This window comes from Anabrus simplex, chromosome 8 (assembly GCF_040414725.1).
Source record: "Anabrus simplex isolate iqAnaSimp1 chromosome 8, ASM4041472v1, whole genome shotgun sequence".
Classification (NCBI taxonomy): domain Eukaryota; kingdom Metazoa; phylum Arthropoda; class Insecta; order Orthoptera; family Tettigoniidae; genus Anabrus; species Anabrus simplex.
In genome coordinates, this window is record NC_090272.1 from 145,153,036 (window position 1) to 145,170,954 (window position 17,919).

Genomic DNA, 17,919 nt, shown 5'->3' on the forward strand with positions numbered 1-17,919 from the left:
TTGAAATGAAAGCTTTTCTAGGCTTTCTTATTTATTCGGCGGTTTTCAAATCTAACAAAGAGGACATCGCTTCAGTCTTCGCAGCTGACGGTACGGGCCGTGAAATATTTCGTGTTGTGATGTCAGGTACAAGGTTTTCCATTCTCCTGTGCAGCCTGCGTTTTGACAATCCTGAAGACAGAACGCAGCGGAGAGAGACAGATCCTATTGCACCCATATCTGAGCTTCTGAATATGTTGATTCAGAACTCTCAAAGGTGTTACTCCATTGGCACAAATGCAACAGTAGATGAGATGCTAATTGGTTTCAGAGGTCGGTGTAAGTTCAGAATGTATATTCCGAACAAGCCTGAGAAATATGGAGTGAAACTGATGTGCCTAACCGATTCGAAAAATAGTTATTTGTACAATGCATATATTTATGCAGGGAAGGACACTGATGGAATAGGTCTTTCAAGGCAAGACAGAAAATTTTCAAAGCCAACTCAGGCAGTTCTTCGTTTATCGGAACCAATACAGGGTACAAATAGAAATATAACAGCTGACAATTGGTTCACCTCAGTGGAGCTTGTTCAGGACCTGAGGAAAAGGGGACTCACTTATGTTGGGACAGTAAGAAAGAACAAGAAGGAAATTCCAACTAACTTCTTGCCTTCCAAGCAGAGAAAGGTCGGTTCCTCTGTGTATGGCTTCACGAAAGACATAACTCTTCTCTCACACGTTCCGAAAAGAAACACAGCTGTTTTGTTAGTATCCTCTATGCACCATGGGAAAGCAACTGATGCGGACACGGGGAAGGAAGAGATGATTCAGTTTTATAATTCCACGAAGTCTGGAGTAGATACTTTGGATCAGATGTCAGCCAACCACTGCACAGGTAGAAGAACAAGAAGGTGGCCGATGGCAGTCTTCTTCCGTATCGTCGATATTGCAGCTGTGAATGCGAATATCTTGCATCAGCCCTATCGCGAGAGCCCCCAAATGACCAGGCAACATTTTCTGAAAGAACTTGCTGCTCAACTCACTAGGCCACACATGATAAGAAGATTATCAAATCCCAGGATCCCAAGAGATATTCGAGGCGCTATCTCTAGAATTTTGAGCATCCCTGCGGAGCGTATCAACATTTCCGAGGAGAAGCTTGAAAAACGGATAACTTGTCGTCTGTGCCCACCAGCAAAGAAGAGAAAAACATATTACCAGTGCTACAGATGTGAAAAACCAGTATGCTTGGAGTGTACAAGGAAGATCTGCTTCGAATGTGTTGAGTGAGAGTAACATTGAGGGCCAAGTTCAGTGTTTGCAATTTCCACCCCAACAAGAGATCAGTCTAATGTGTCATTAATTTTCAGTGCAGTGGTTATCAAACATCTTTAATACCCAAGTTAGGGTCAATTTTTGTTGATAGTGTAAAGGATATGTGTGTGTTTAAATGGAACAGTGTATTCTGAATAACGAAAATTGCTGCGACTGCAATCTGAGGTATGAGGGTTATACAAATTAACAAATGGAAAATATTTTTGTGGTTTTGGGTTCAATAAAGTGTAATTATTCAAATAAAAGCAGCTAGCAATTTATCTCATTAACCGTCCCTTCCGAAGTCAAATTAATTTTCATGCGGTCTCAGTGACCTCACGTCCATGTTGATGTCACTGAAAATGTACGACAATAGTTAAGGGTTAATGTATATTTTAAGTGAAAAAAGTGAAGATTTTTAGGGTTGTTTGTTTTCGGCCATTTTATTATGTGTAGATATTTTTTTTTCTATAAAAGTATTGTCTTTATAACTTTCGGGGCATGGTGTAGCTGCTTGTGCCAGGTTTGGTAAGAAGCTTCTGGTAGTTTCCGGTTGCATCAGAATGGAAATTGCTGAAAGCGTTATAAAATATTTTATCATCACAGCTTTCCCTGGGCCCTAATTGGCCAGAATAAAACACTTTCCTATTGGCGAATGTAAGAAATGCGGGTGCGCTAATTGGTTATTTCGAGATTTCGCCACTTGGCCACAGCAAAGCTTGTTCCACCAGTCTTTTTGGCTGGACCGGCGAAGGGAGAAGTTGTCCCCTCAATCTGATGGGTCTCCCAGCCCTCCGAGGTAAACACTATTCAGTTCATGTTTCGGGTTTTTAACTTTCAAATTTAGTTTCTTAATTTAAATTTTCTATAATCTCCGGAGTTTGCCCGGGATTTCTTCCATTCACCTATTTTAATTTCACATGACTGAGTCTTCGCAGCTAGCCATACTCATTTTGTTGTGGAGGCATTTCCATTTTCCTTTTGGCTTGATTAATTATACTCAAATTATATAAAATTGCATTTCCCTTTTCTTTGGTTTTAATTGTGTAAAATCTGTAAATCTTAAGTTTCCCTCGGGTTTGCCTCTAAGTAGTGCCGTTTCATCTTAGCATACTCTCATTCAGGATAAGCTCCTTATTCGGAAGTGTTTTACAAAAGGTTGCTTACTGAGTGGGCTCTGGGTTAAGATTTTAATTGTTTACAGTGGAACCTCGATTCTCTGTTTTCGGAGGGACCACCGTAAAAAAAACGTACAACTCGGGAAAACGGAAAATCCGGGAATGAATGAACCATGAACAATTTGGCTAAACATCACAAAAAAGAAATATGTATACTTAAAATCTTACTAACACCCCTAAACCAAACCAAACTACAGCCCCAATGGGCCTTCCGCCTACCAAGCGGCCGCTGCTCGGTCCGAACGCCTGCAGATTACGAGGTGACGCATGGTCAGTGTAACGAATCCTCTCGGCCGTTATTCCTGGCTGTCTAGACTGGGGTCGCCATCTCACCATTAAATAGCGCCTCAATTAAAGGTAATCGTAGAATGAGTGAACCTGGAACCAGCCCTCATACCCAGGTAAAAATGCCTGCCCTGGCCGGGAATCGAACCTGGGTCCTCCGGGTGAGATGCAGGCAAGTTCGACCGCGGGGCCGGCTTCAAACATTAATTACCAGTGCGCGGCTTAAAAGTCTCGCAACTTTACATTCAGTTTTACCGGGGAAACTTCGTCGGTTTCCTCTGAAAACTTCTTTCAGATCAGCAACTTTGATCGGTCAAACTGTTTGAAGAACCTAATAACATCAAGCCAAACAATCGACCACAAGTATTTTTTAATTCTCGAATCTAATAAAATAAAGCACAGTGGATACAAAAGCGCCCAACATGATGGCGAAATCACTTTTTCTTTAAATCTTCCATTGTAATTTGATCACCGGTACCTAGGTACTGTTCGTAGTCAGTTTGTGGAAATCTTGTACCGCGCAAATTAGGCCTACGGCCTATATCGACTTTTAAAGGTTATGTTGAACTCGAGAATATTGTTTCGAATGCAAGTATCGATTCTCAAGTTTTCGAATGCATTATATTCAATTATGTCCGTCACTAATCACGATTACATTGGAAAGAGAAAAAATATCATCAAAACTTCCGAATTTACGGTTATTTGCGACCTTGAGCTCAGCTGGAAAACGCGCTCGCTGTCCAAGTCGGCACGAGTGTGAAATGATGCAAAGGTTTTTACATGTAACGTGCGCAAATAAAACGACTGCGGTTTTAACATTTTAACACAATAACGTGAAATTCCTAGTCTTACATTAGGACCAAAACAGTAAAAGGCAATCCCAAAACCTCCCATGGCTTTATGTATGTAAGGTGCAACATCTGATCAGGTCTCGTTAACGTAATCGTATAGGCTACGATAATATTAAGATACTCAATTTGTGTTACTGTACTTAAGAAGGAGCAGTTTAGATTCCTACCTGAAAGCTCAGTGACTATACAGTGCCCTGAGGGAAGTGTCGAAAACCTGTTCGGCGATACACTCAGGGAAAAAAAAAAAGTAATCGTCTAACCCTGGGCATAATGTACACGCTTTGCAAGTACGAACATTTGACAAAACTCGTTCCGTCTTCAAGCAGAGCTGTCGAAATGCGTTCCAATTGTTGTGGACACTCTCTGCTTTATGATTTCGATTCTCCAAACAATACCACCCGAATGCGATGCTAAGATGGTCCCTTATGCAAGTTCACCGCCGATCACTTTTCCTCTTCCTCAAATTACCGCAATGACTGGACGTTAACACCAAGATCCGCAAGTATGCCGTAGCCGTCCTTTCGTGAGATACAGTTTCTTGAAAAACGCGTGATCGAGGATTTAGTGTTGGTGGAACTGAAATTTCTGAACGGTTGATGCGGGAAATCGTTTCTTCGAGGAACGGATGATGCAGGATTTTTACAACGTGATTTAATTAGGATGCTCGCGGGACCACGTAATTTGAACGGATAATACAGGAAAACGTAGTTTCGGGGAACGTATAATGGAGGTTCTACTGTACTATCCTCCTTTCGTTCTTTAGGTCTTAACATGTAGGTGCGGTTTGTGAGTGTGTATTCCTTCCTTTAAATGTATTTGGTTAAAACATTTCTAATTATTTCTGTAAATCAATTTAAACTCACTGCTGTGAAACTTGTATGATGGCTCTCTCTAAATTTGCTGTGTTAACTTTAACTTGCGTCATTGATGGCCCCATTTGCATGTTATTTTCGAAATGTTATCCTTTCAGTAAATGTAGAACTTAAATTGATTCACCGTTAATTTCATTTCACCGGCAATGCAATACCTTCTCACGGCCCAGATAGGGTCCCAACCACTTCCCAGCTCCATTCCTTTAGTTGTCATGCTGATTAACCTGGTAGTTGTATTCTAATGTTTTCCTGTACTTGTGCGTGAGTGTTCGATTTTGTTTGATTTGGTCTGAAAATCATTATTTTCCTTATAAAGTTTATTATTATTATTATTATTATTATGTTTAAACTTTTTATGCTGTGTAATCCCCGTAAGGGTTACATAATGACTGTTTCCGCCGAAGGTATTACATATGCCGACCAGCTACGTGTTGCATTAGCTCCCCCTCCCATGAGCACGTCCTTTCCAAAGGTTACTAAAACCGCTTCGTCTCTTTCTTCTAAGAAACGTGATTCTCGTGCATGTTTTAATTGTGGCTCCATTGATCATTTCCAGCGGAATTGTCCTAAGATTGGGCCCTTAGGCAATCCAAAACCTGCCGTGGGTGGTCCCACTGAAAATTTCTAGAGGAGTTGCCCTAAGATTGAGCCCTTGGGCAATTCAAAACCTGATGTGGACAGGGTCTCTTCCACCAATAATTCTTGTCTATACTGTGGGTCGAATGGACTTTTTCTAGACAGTGCCCTTGCAATTCTTCCAGGTCTGGGTGTTCTGGTAAGGGTAATTCTAGATGATTAATCGCCAATTCTTGTGCCAAACCTCAAAGTGTAGCTTCATGTTTAGTCTGTTATCGCTGTAGGTTAAATGATGATCTACACAATTCTGTGGCTGATGATTAGGGCCCGGATTTATATGCACTAAAAAACCTGAAAATATGCATGCAAATATGCACTAAAAAGTTACAATATATGCACGGAAAATAAGGAAATATGCTCTTAAAAACGTGCAATTTTATTCACTTACCTATTTACAGGTATCATTTATTGCAAAAAGAAGCATCACAATAGGTAACTAGTAGTCTTTCAAAGTTTTCTGGAGACAAACTATGTCTGTTGTCCGTCAAAATGAGTTTATAGGCTGAAAATGATCGTTCTACATCAACTGACGTAATTGGACAGTACTTATACATGGGCACCAACATTTCGGAGCATACATCTGGCAAGGATACCCTAGTTCCACGCAAGTATTGACTAATTAACTTAATCTTCTTCAGTCCTGGGTTTGAATTCAACACCTTTTCTAACTTGCATTTAATCTTCTCTTCAATTTCGCCTGGAGCGTAATTCAACGAAGATGCAGCTTTTTCAACGAGATCAAGTGATTTATGGAGGGGCGTACCAGAAGATTCTAAGCTCTCAATGGCTTTTGGAAGTTTAGAAAAATGTGCATGAATGAAATTCACATCTTGATAAACAGTAGCGGTTTCAAACACACCTTTTGCATCACGAACACACACAATGTGTTCATCTTCAAGTTTTGTAACCACTTCTTTCACTTCATTAAAATGTTCCTAATAAAATGATACTGCAGATAACCATGTCCCCCACCTAGTCAGGACAGGTTCAGGTGGCAAAGGAACTTCAGGTAGACAATCTTTGTAGAGCTGGACACGAGCTGGTGCTTTCAGAAACAGTTTCTTCCCACATCCAATTAAATTGTTAACAGCTGGAAACTGTGCGCGTATTTCTTCTGCAATGCGGTGTAATCCGTGCGCTAAACAGGTTACGTGTATGAGTTTTGGATAAAATACTTGGAGGGCCTTTGCTGCTTTCAACATATACGAAGCTGCATCTGTGAGCAGTACAAGCACTTTACAACAATTAGTCTCAATTTCAGATGGCCACAATAGTCGCAGAGAATCATTTACAAATCTTGCTATTGTGGTATGGTTGGTTTTCTCTAGTACTTTACAAGCAAGAAGATGTGGCTTACTGGGTTCGTCTGGATGTAATTTACCAACCATGAAATTTGCTATGTAACGGCCACACGAATCCGTTGTCTTATCCACCGATATCCAGACACAGTTCCTTCCGATATCAGAACGGATCAATTCCAGGGTAGATTCATATAGCGGAGGTAAGTAATTTTTCCTAAGAGTTGATTCATCTGGTATTTTTTGATTTACGCAATATTTCTCGAGAACTGGATTGTTTAATTTATTCCATGGAATGTTGCTGCACACGAAAGCCCTACAAAGATCATTTGAAAATGTATTAAGACTACAGGACTTGGGCTTTACCTGTGTAAGAAGTAGTTGTTATGGTGTGCTGTTCTTCTCCTCCTTTGCTTTAATATGTGCAGTTGTTTTTGAATGCTGTTCAAGCTGAAATTTCTTTTCACATTTCACTTCCTTTAAGCAAACTTGACAGTACACGATGACACCATCTGTTGAACAGTCCCTATTACCCGACACCCACTGATTTAGTAAATCTCTTCTGCTGCTCTTTTCCTTACGCATTTTTTAAAAACTAACACTTTTAGAAATGAGATGCAGGGCATTAAAATGGAACGTAGCTAGTGAACTGAAGATACTTCTGTCCTGACCAAGTGCCCAGTCCCCTGAGATTATTATCTGCTGTGGTAGAGAAAGGAATTCAGGGAAGTCCAAGCCTGCCTACCCACACCTAAGCTATCTGTTGCCATTGTCAGTTGTGAAAGTAAAGTGCCGTTACACAGACAGTCGAAAATACCAACTAGCGAGGGATGCACATAAAATAGGCAACTAGCTACGGTTGTACAAAACAGATTTATTTTAGTAGTTCTTGTAATTATCCTTAAATTCAGACATTATATACCGGAATATGCTGTTACGTCTAGAATATGCACTAACCCTCAAAATATGTCAAAATATGCAATTGCATATGCATTTTTAAAAAATCCGGGCCCTACTGATGATAGATCTCGGTGTGAGCCTAGTGTCAATTTCCTACAATCTTGTAGCATTTCTGCTATCCCTCCTTGTAAATTACCTTACATATGCTTAGAAGTGAAATGTGAACCTGTCTGTGCACTGATAGATTCTGGAAGTAGCATCACCTTAATGAGTGAGAACTGGTATAATTCCATGAAAACTGTTTGCAAGTTACCTCCATTGAAACCTGTATCTTTAACCTGCCATACGGCTAACTCTAATTCCTTGAATGTGATTGGATGTCTTGATGTCAAAATGAGAATCCGTAATTTCACGTGGAAAATGCCCGTGCTAGTGGCGAAAGATTTATCTTGTCCTTTCATTTTGGGTGCAAATTTTATTGCCAAAACTAATATGATTTTGGACATTCAGTACAATGAGTTCCAGTTTAAATTTTCCGTTTGAAACTTGAAGTTTTGTAATCGCTCCCCTTTTCTTCCTTGTCATGTCAATGCTGTTTCTGAAGACACATGCTTTTGACTTTGATAATTTGCCTGATGATCAGGCCAACCAACTTAAGAATCTTTGTGATAATTTTCCTGATGTATTTTCCGATAAGTTAGGTGTAACCAATGTCTTGGAGTACAAAACTGAAGTCACTGACAACGTACCTGTTCGTTCTCCTTCGTATCGGTTGTCGCCTCCCAAAATGAAAGCCCTTAAGGCTATTATCGATCAAATTTTTGCTGATGGTATAATAAGAACATCTAAATCTGCTTATTCTTCTCCCATATTTCTTGTCCCTAAACCACAGGGTGGTTTCAGGCCTGTAGTTGATTATCGGATGTTCAACAAGAGAGTTGTACTTCAATCTGTTCCCCTTCCTGATTTTCACTCTTGTTTCTCTTGGTTTGCTCATGCCAAAATTTTTACCACTTTTGATTTGAATGAGGCATATTATCAGATACGAGGGGCGTTTGAAAGTCCGTACAAAAATAAAAACTACTTTTTTTATTTTTCGACATAGTCTCCCTTCAGGCTTATACACTTCGTCCAACTATGTTCTAGTTTGTTGATCCCTTCCGAATAAAACGATTTGTCCAAGTCTGCAAAATATCCATTAGTGTTTGCAATCACCTCCTTGTTTGAATAAAATCTTTGTCCCGCCAGTCATTTCTTCAAATTGGGAAACAAATAGTAGTCCGAGGGAGCCAAGTTTGAAGAACAGGGGGGATGTGAAACGAGTTGGAATCCTATTTCCATTAATTTTGCGACCACAACTGCTGAGGTGTGTGCTGGTGCGTCGTCGTGATGGAAAAGGACTTTCTTGTGGGCCAATCGCGGGCGTTTTTCTTGCAGCTCGGTTTTCAAACGGTCCAATAACGATGAATAATATGCATCTCAACTAGTTTTACCCTTTTCCAGATAGTCGATGAGGATTATCCCTTGCGAATCCCAAAAGACAGTCACCATAACCTTTCCAGCCGAAGGAACGGTCTTCGCCATTTTTGGTGCAGATTCCCCCATGGTAACCCATTGTTTAGATTGTTGTTTGGTCTCAGGAGTATAGTAACGTATCCATGTTTCATCCACAGTGACAAAACAACACTTAAAGTCCTCCGGATTCTTCTGGAACAGCTGCAAACCATCCTTGCAACAATTCACACGATTCCGTTTTTGGTCAAGCGTGAGCAACGGCACCTATCTTGCGGATAGCTTTCTCATGTCCAAATGTTTATGCAAAATATTATGTACCCGTTCAGTCGAGATGCCCACAACACTAGCAATCTCATGCATCTTAACTCTTCTGTCATCCATCACCATATCATGGATTTGATCAATGATTTCTGGATTCGTAACCTCCACAGGCCGTCTGGAATGTTCAGCGTCACTTGTGCCCATATGGCCAGTCCGAACATTTTGAAACCACTTATAAACTGTTCTAATCGAAGGTGCAGAGTCACCATAATGTTTATCAAGCTTCTCTTTAGTCTCCTGAGGCGTTTTGCCTTTCATGAAGTAATGTTTAATCACCACACAAAATTCTTTTTCGTCCATTTCTCGAAAATCACTCGACTTCCTTGATTCATACGAATGTCAAACACAAAGAAATAGACCAATATGGCTGAAACTTGGTGTGCGTTCATTCAAGAGATGCTACTAACTACACATGACCTCGATACGCGCCGGTGGTGTCATCTCTTGGACTTTGCACAGACTTTTCAAACCACCTTCGTACTTCTTGCTGAGGAATCCAAGCACCTCACTGCTTTTGCTACTGATTGGAACCTCTATGAATTTGAACGTGTCCCATTCGTCCTGAGTACAGGTGCTGCTGTCCTTACTCGGTTACTAGATAATGTTTTGTCAGACATTAAATTCAAATTTGTATACAAATATTTGGATGATTTAGTGAATTTCAGTGAAACCTCTGAAGACCACCTTGTTCATCTCAATGAAGTCCTTGAAAGACTCTGTAAAGCAGGGCTAACCCTTAAGGCTAGCAAGGTTACTTTCGCACAATCCCAGATGTCCTTCTTAGGGCATATTGTGTCCGAGAAAGTTGTCTCTACTGATTAATCCTGTACTGCAGCCATTCAAAATTTTCGTACCCCTAAAGATGTCAAAGCTGTAGCTAGGTTCGTTGGCATGGTAAATTTCTTCCGTAAATTCATCCCCAATTTGGCTGAAAGAGCAGCTCCATCAAATGCTTTGAGAAGGAAAGATGCTAAATTTGAGTGGGGTGATGCCCAACTTGAAGCTTTCTATGATCTGAAATCTGCCTTATGTAATGCTCCTGTTCTGGCTATGCCAGATTTTTCTAAACGTTTCATTCTTCAAACCAATACCTCATCTACAGGTATATCTGGTGTTCTCCTTCAGGAATTTGAAGAGGGATGTCATCCAATTTCTTATGCTTCCCATAGTCTAAATCCTGCTGAACGCAAATTCGATCTATGAATTAGAAGCCTTAGCTGTGGTTTTCTCTTTAGAAAGATTTAGGATGTACCTTGAACATCTCCCTTTTGATCTTGAAACGGATAATCAGGCGTTGAGTTGGGTCCTGGCCAAGCCACGAAGGACTGGCCGTCTTGCACGTTGGGCGGTACTCATTTCAGCTTTTGAATTTGAAGCTCGTCACATTTGTGGCGCTGAAAACATTGTTACTGATAGCCTCAGTAGGATGTTCTATCCTGGCAGTTCTGATCCTCAATCAGAGCCTGCAGACCCCTCTCCTGAACAAGTTTTGGGCTTAGTTAATGTAGGTCTCACTAATTCCGCTTTTCTTTTCAAAGATATTGGTAAACATCAAAAAGAGGATGCTGAATTAAAGGCTATTATTGACAGGATTAAGGCTGGTGAACATGTCAAACCGTATGTCCTTAAGAATGGTGTTATGTGTTGTCCTGCTTGCGATCGCAGAGAATTACTGGCAACCAGGAATGAGTTAGCTGGAAAATTTATAATGTCCAATAATGGACCATTTATATTGGTATTATGAATTCACTCATTCGGGACAAACATTTTAGGTTCCCTATGGGAATCAACATCTATATCATCTGATGGCCAGGCAGGCTTCAATTTTTGGTAATGAAACAAAGTCTCTGAGAGTGCATTGGCACTGCTGGTGGCCATGCGTCTTGGTAGGTGTGCTATTTACCAACTGATGAGCCTAACTTAGCACACTGGGGCGAAACGCTGGCAACCAGGAATGAGTTAGCTGGAAAATTTATAATGTCCAATAACGGACCATTTATATTGGTATTATCAATTTACTAATTCGGGACAAATATTTCAGGTTCCCTATGGGAAACATCAGTAACCTGCCATATCGGAAAAAATCGTATCTAGTGTTTCCATATCCCTGTTGGATAGTTTTTATCCGTGTATTCAGTAGTACGTTTTCTCACTTAAGATGTTCTTTATACTTGTCCCCTGCAGAAATATCTTAATGAGGTTTTACTGTATTTCTCACACGCAATTTGCCTTATACTTGAATACGAAAACTAGTTGTAAGCTTCTTTGATTAAGTAAGCTAAATTACTTGGTAATGTCACCTCATAAAGGTAGTTTACTGTAAGCTGAAGTGAATGGTACATATATCAAAACAAAACCAAGCAAGGATGTTGTAACTTTTCTTTGAGTTGAATCAACACTCCATTATTTACTCCCATCATAACATTAACATTGTCTGTCCCTAAACCAATTAAGCTATTAGAGTTAAAATTTCTTTCAGAGAGCAGATGTAGTATGCTTTACACTGTACTATCAGCACCCCCACGCTCAACTTCTACAATGCCACGGAACGTGGATACAACTTTAGTGAGACTGTGCATGAAATAACACACACTGACAGCCAAAAGTTCTATAACAGCTGTTGACTTGTCTATTATCAGACTATATTTCCGATTTCCTATATCTGCAATCAGTTCCTGACTAAAATTATTTGCTAACACATTCTTAGGTACAAACGAATGATAGAAAATTTATTGTCCATCAAACATTTCCAAAGCTCTTGACTAATGGTCTTGTGCGAGTAGAGCACAATGTTCTGACACAAACATTTCTATTTTACCTGCTGCCGTATGTTCACCAAATGAGCAGACTGGTGTAGGGATCGGCCACTCTTTCAAAGGTTATCACATTGTGTATGTGATCTATGATTTTATTTCACACTTGCAATATAAAAAAATATTCATGAATCGTAAATTTAAACAAATGTGTTAAAATTGAAGAAATCCAAAATTGCTTGCATAACTGCAATTTATAGCTAAAAATGTAGCCAAAAGCTAAACTAAAAATTTTGTAGCAAACGACTTTTTAAAATAGCTATAACTAGCTATAAAATGGTTAAATTGGATACATATACATACACACCAGTACCAGCTATCGCAAACTTCACTCTATTATCTCACAAAATTAATTATTCAAACACAATTACTTGTTGGAGTGTAACTTATTATTCTAAAACAAAGTGTTTTAGAGTGTATATTTATAGGACATTTTCTCCTTGTTTTAGTGTGATGAACATATCCCCACCATTTACCTAAGTATTTTTGATAAACCCTGTATTAGAAAAATAATTCTTTAATATTTTACTGCAGTTTGATACATAGTATTAAATAAGAAAAAACTGTTAAGAAAGTGTGCTATCGAGAGAGTTAGCTACGCGGTTTGAGGCATGTATCTTTTAGCTTGGATTTAGGAGATAGTGGGTTTGAGCCCCACTCTTAGCAACTCCGAAATGTTTTCCGTGGTTTCCCATCTTTCACACAAAGCAACTCTCGGGGCTGTACCTTAATAAAGGTCATGGTAGCTTTGTTCCCAATTCTAGCCCTTTTCTATTCCATCTCTGCTACAAGATCTCTCAAGAGCCTGTATGAGAGAAAGAAAGAAAGAAAGAAAGAAAGAAAGAAAGAAAGAAAGAAAGGAAGGAAGGAAGGAAGGGAGGGAGGGAGGGAGGAAGGGAGGGAGGAAGGGTGCTCACAGAAATATAAAATGAACAACAGATTATCAAGATTATTTCACTAATTATATAAATACTGCGTAGCAAAACGTAGGCCTACAAAGCAACTGAGTCGCACTTCATCCTACAAATCCATAAATATCACCAGCATATAAATACCGGTACTACAAATGTGCATTTACATTTCCTAGCTTAGAAACAAATTTACAAATAAACTTCAAAATGGAAATTTAAAATAGAAATACAGTAGACTTACGGCATGAAACAATGTCTTGAAAGCTGTAAGATGACATATCAACATCTTGATTAACCCACTGATGTGCAACAAGCTCACTCACTCTACATCGCTCACGAGGGTCCTTGGCCAACATCCAGTGAAGTAAAGACATCAATTCTACGAATGAAAAGTAATATTTCAACACAGTACATTATCTCACAGATTTGCTCAACTATTATGCAAGAAAATGGAAGCTTAGTTACAGTCGGTACACAATTTTTCTTATGATCAACTGGAATTACTTACCATCAGGGCAGAACAAAATATTAGGATGTACCCTACTATAAATAGGACCTGGAAGTTCATGCATTTGCATACTTTTTCCTTTTGTTATGATAATAAAGCTGGTGAATTATGTGCACAAATCATCACTTCATAAGCTTATTACACCTAATTTTAAGTTGCATGGAAATGCATATTTTGTAGTTTCTATAGAAGCATCACATTTCTATCATCTTTGTATTTTTGCAGCATTTTTAAAAATACATTTAAAAAATTTTTATGCATGATTTCAATGTGAAATTTCCTAACATGGCAACTGCACTGAAGTATTAGCAAGTGGATTCACATGTCAGAGAAGTCAGAAACTTTTAATTTGAGAAAATGTGCAGCTATTAAAATATAGCAAGCATCTCTTCATCTCAGCTGCGAGGATCACTTTCCCATCTGGGTGCGGTGGTGCATTACATGTGTATTCTTCTTAGAGTAATTCAGTCTAATGACTAGTTTGCCCCTGCGATGAGTCTTCTCCAACTGCGTCGATCCAGTGCAGTACGTTTTGCACCTGCATAACTCCTGCATCCTGAGTTCACAAGAAATATCATCATGAATGTCTTTCTTGGCCTTCCACAAGGGTGTTTCTCTGGTATTGTATTTAGTAGAAGTGTTTGCCAGCAAATACTTTATATATAGTGTTACCGTTTGTCAGTGGTTTATATTTCCTAGTGGAATTACAGTATTGTGACAGCATCCACCATTTCATTGTAAGGCCTTGGGAGGATCAAGTTAGCCACGAGTGACAGAAAGTTAGGGCCCCACCCCCCCACAACTCCGGCAACTAGTCGAGTAAAGCATGCAAAGCCAATCCCCTTCTGCCACCACTACTGGCATCGCTCACTGATCTCATTAAAGGCCTCTCTGACAGCCAAGAGAAACCCAGGTCTTTCCAGGAGCTTCCACTCTTAGAAAATTTTTGAAAGGGCTGGCCTCCCTATATAAGGCAGGCCAGAAGAGCTCAAGATGGTTCAGTTTGGGCTCAGTTCTTCTAGTGTTCAGTCAGAGAGATAGTGCTGTAAGTGTACTGCTGTAGAATACTGGATCTGCCAGTGTGTGTGTTTTTTGACAGTGATAAGGGACAACAGTGTAGCTCAGTAATGAGGGACAGTGAATGAAGATCGCCGTCAATTTGTGGACTATGTACCATGTACAGACTTGTAAGACTGTGTTGCGCATATGTGAACTATGTTGCTGCTATAGTTGTACCGTGAGTTTAATTGTGAATTGCCCTAGGGTCCAAGTAACAGTTGGAGAAGTATGCATAGAGTAATTGTTTCAGCTTTTAAATGTCAAAGAAAATAACTAGTATGAGTGAATAGGAGAAGAGAGAGAATGTGCAAACTAGCATGACTTTGTGCCTATGCAGTCAAATAAACTGTTGTATGTCCGGCGCTCCCTTCTCGCTCCGCCAGCCAGCTACACGCGCGCCAAGCGTCATTCTTCTAGCCTCGACGCGCAGCCCTCAGTGCGCGTGCCTGAACCATCGTGTGTATACTATAAAGAGGAACTCACAGCCTGTCCTGATGCCCACTTGCCCCGGTGTCCAGCTCCAGAATACACCCTACGTCGAGCACGGAGGCTACTCCTCTTGAAAATGTGCTTCGACCAGGTGGACTGAATTTCTGGCAGTACGAGGTCTCACCTCTGGTCACCGCTCCTCTTCCGCTGCCCCTATCCAATCATACTATTACATACCGTTATATTTCCCTAATTTATGCAAGCTCCCTTGGTTTCGCCAAGTAAGAATTCTTCCTACATTGAACTTGCTTTTATGAACTCAGCAAGAAAGGACTTTCCAAAAAATTTATGTCAGTACTTCTGATAGTTTTCGACTATCGACTTTTCATATATCAAGGACTATCTTTTCGAGATAGAAGTGGATGTAAATACTATAAACTTGTATATAGTGTACAGAAGATAGACTCTTTCTCAAGATTCCTAATTCATTTTGCTTCAAGTTAAATTTCAATTTTATTTGTATAAATAGTGTATTTTGCATTTGAAGCGAATAATAAAGTTGTGTTTTGTAAATCTCAACCTTGGTTACAACATAAACTATTCCTGTTATTTAATAAATCTTAGAGAAAATGTTACCGGTTGTGCATTCATTTAGCACCTCGCCTTCATGTTACAACTCGTGTAAAGAATCGGAATCAACTGGTAGCGTATTTCTTAGTTTATAGATTTTTCTAGCAAGTAGCAAAATGGAGGCTGAAAACATCTGGGCTCTTCTTAATAAGATCTGCGAGTTAACTCTTAGAATACCAGAGAGCGCAAAAGCGTTCCTCGGCGAGCGAGCGAAAATTGCCGGGAATGCAATAGCGCTCCTTACGCAAGCAGTTTTATATTTGCTTGTAGTTCTCAGTTTTTGGACAGATAGCAGCACAATACAGGTGATCTAGACTCTTTGGAACCTGTAGTTTCTAAATCTACCACAACTATCATGCCAATCGCTTTATTTACAGAGATATGATTTTTTCAAAGCGACCTATATTCTGTACACCGTAAAAGTTTGTGGGTGGGAAAATGGCCTCTACCGCACATGATGTGTTCCAGAACTATGACGATTTAGCTGAATATATTAACAGAGTCTGTGCCGATGACTATATTGAGTCTGATGAAGATGTAGCTACATCAGGGTCACGTAATAATGATGTTGGTAATGTTATTTCAGAGACAGGAAGTGAGTGTAGCGATGACATTCCACAGTACAATAAACCTCGTAGTATTGTCATTAGTGAAAGTGACAGTGATGCTGATTCGGAAAGTGACGGAAATAAAACAGTGTAGGCCGTGATACAGGCAGTAATGACAACAATGCCTATATGCATAATACAGTGTTCAGTGAAGTTTCAGTTGGAAATGACACCCGGTTCAATCCCTCCCCGCTGTATCTTGAAACACCCGGTCCTAAACATGTCCCTCCCGCTGATGCAGAGCCTGTGAAGTATTTTGACCTGTTCTTTACTGTATATATTTTAAATTTAATTGTGAAGGAAACAAACAGGTACGCAAATCAGTTCCTCTCTTCTCTAAAGCCACTGTCGCCTCATTCAACAGCTCGACAATGGAGACCTGTTACTGTCACAGAAATAAAAGCCTTTGTGGCACTATTATTAGAAATGGGTATTACAAGAAGGCCAACTATACTTCATACTGGTTGACTAATTCAAGACAGATTCCTTGGTTCGGTACCATGTTTTCCTGCAATAGATTTCAGTTAATTCTGAAATGTTTCCACCTTATTGACAATAGTATCATCTTTCCACCTGGCCACCCTAAATATGATCCATTATGATCCATTTGCAAGATTTCAGCCAATAGTTGACCATGCCATTAGACTTCCAGTTTCACTACACACCTCATCAGCAATTAAGTGTAGATGAATCATTAGTGGGCACAAAATGCCATTCATCTCTGACGCAGTACCTCCCAAAGAAGAAGCATCATAGGTGGGGCATTAAGTTTGGGATGATTTGTGACTCTGTCATCAATACTGCCTGGGATTTTATTGCTACAGAGGGGCAAAGAGTGATGTAGACAAAGAGAAAATTAAGAAGTTTGGCTTGGGACATGTAGTAGTTAATACATTACTGACTATGGGAAAATATTTGAAGAAAGGCTATCACATTTTCACTGACAATTTTTTTACCAGCATTCCTCTGGCCAAGTACCTATTTGAAAATGGTACTTAACTAACAAGCACCCTCAGACGCAATAGAAAAGATACTCCGCAGGGGCTGAAAGGAAAATTTGGTGTAGGACAAGAGAAGTATTTTCAGAGTAATGAGATTCTTGTTGCTGGGTACCGGAAAAAAAAAAAAAAAAAAAAAAAAAAAAAATCACAGAAAAATCCAATGCTTCTTTTGTCTACATCCTGCACAGCACACACTAAAACAACAGTCAAGAGGCGTTGAGGACAGCAGGTTGAAGTAAGAAAGCCAGTTGTAGTCCTCGAATATAACAAATCAATGGGGGGAGTTGACGCATCTGACATAATGCTGTACACATACTTTGACTAGCGCCGAACACTAAAATATTGGAAGAAGGTGGTATTTTGTATCTTTGCGCGAATTGTGCTGAATTCGTACTTGATTTATAAACAGAATACTTCTAGTAAAGTTATGATGCGGCTCAAGTTCGCTTCCTCCATAATAGAATCTATAGAAAAGGAATGGATCCAGGAGAGAAACCTAATAAACAATGCCTTACCCAAGCTAAATCCACCTAGGGAAGGTGAAATTTTGGTGAAATTAGATGGCAGGTTATTGAAAAGATGCGTTGTGTGCAGCAAAAAAGACGGAGGGCCAGTAAAAAGATCACAAACTGCCTGTTCCAAGTCTATGAAGGGTCTTCATGGCATCTGCGTAGGGTATCACAAGTGTTAAAAGTGAACCAGCATGAAATGTGTACATTTGCATAGTGAAATAAAATATTTTTTAAATTAGAAACTTTAGTGCCTAGGATATTGAAATTTTGCAAATAGTGAACCAAGAGCACGTATTT

The 17,919-nt window shown here is 39.7% G+C and overlaps 1 protein-coding gene across 1 annotated transcript in view; it reads right to left on the reverse strand.

Moving 5' to 3' along the window:
* The window catches only part of Pask (PAS kinase), a 453,665-nt gene that overhangs the window by 49,554 nt on the left and 386,192 nt on the right, over nt 1-17,919 (reverse strand). Inside the window, exon 19 of the mRNA XM_068229079.1 lies at nt 13,117-13,254. Coding sequence (XP_068085180.1) covers nt 13,117-13,254 — 138 coding nt within the window. The remainder of the gene's footprint in view (nt 1-13,116; nt 13,255-17,919) is intronic.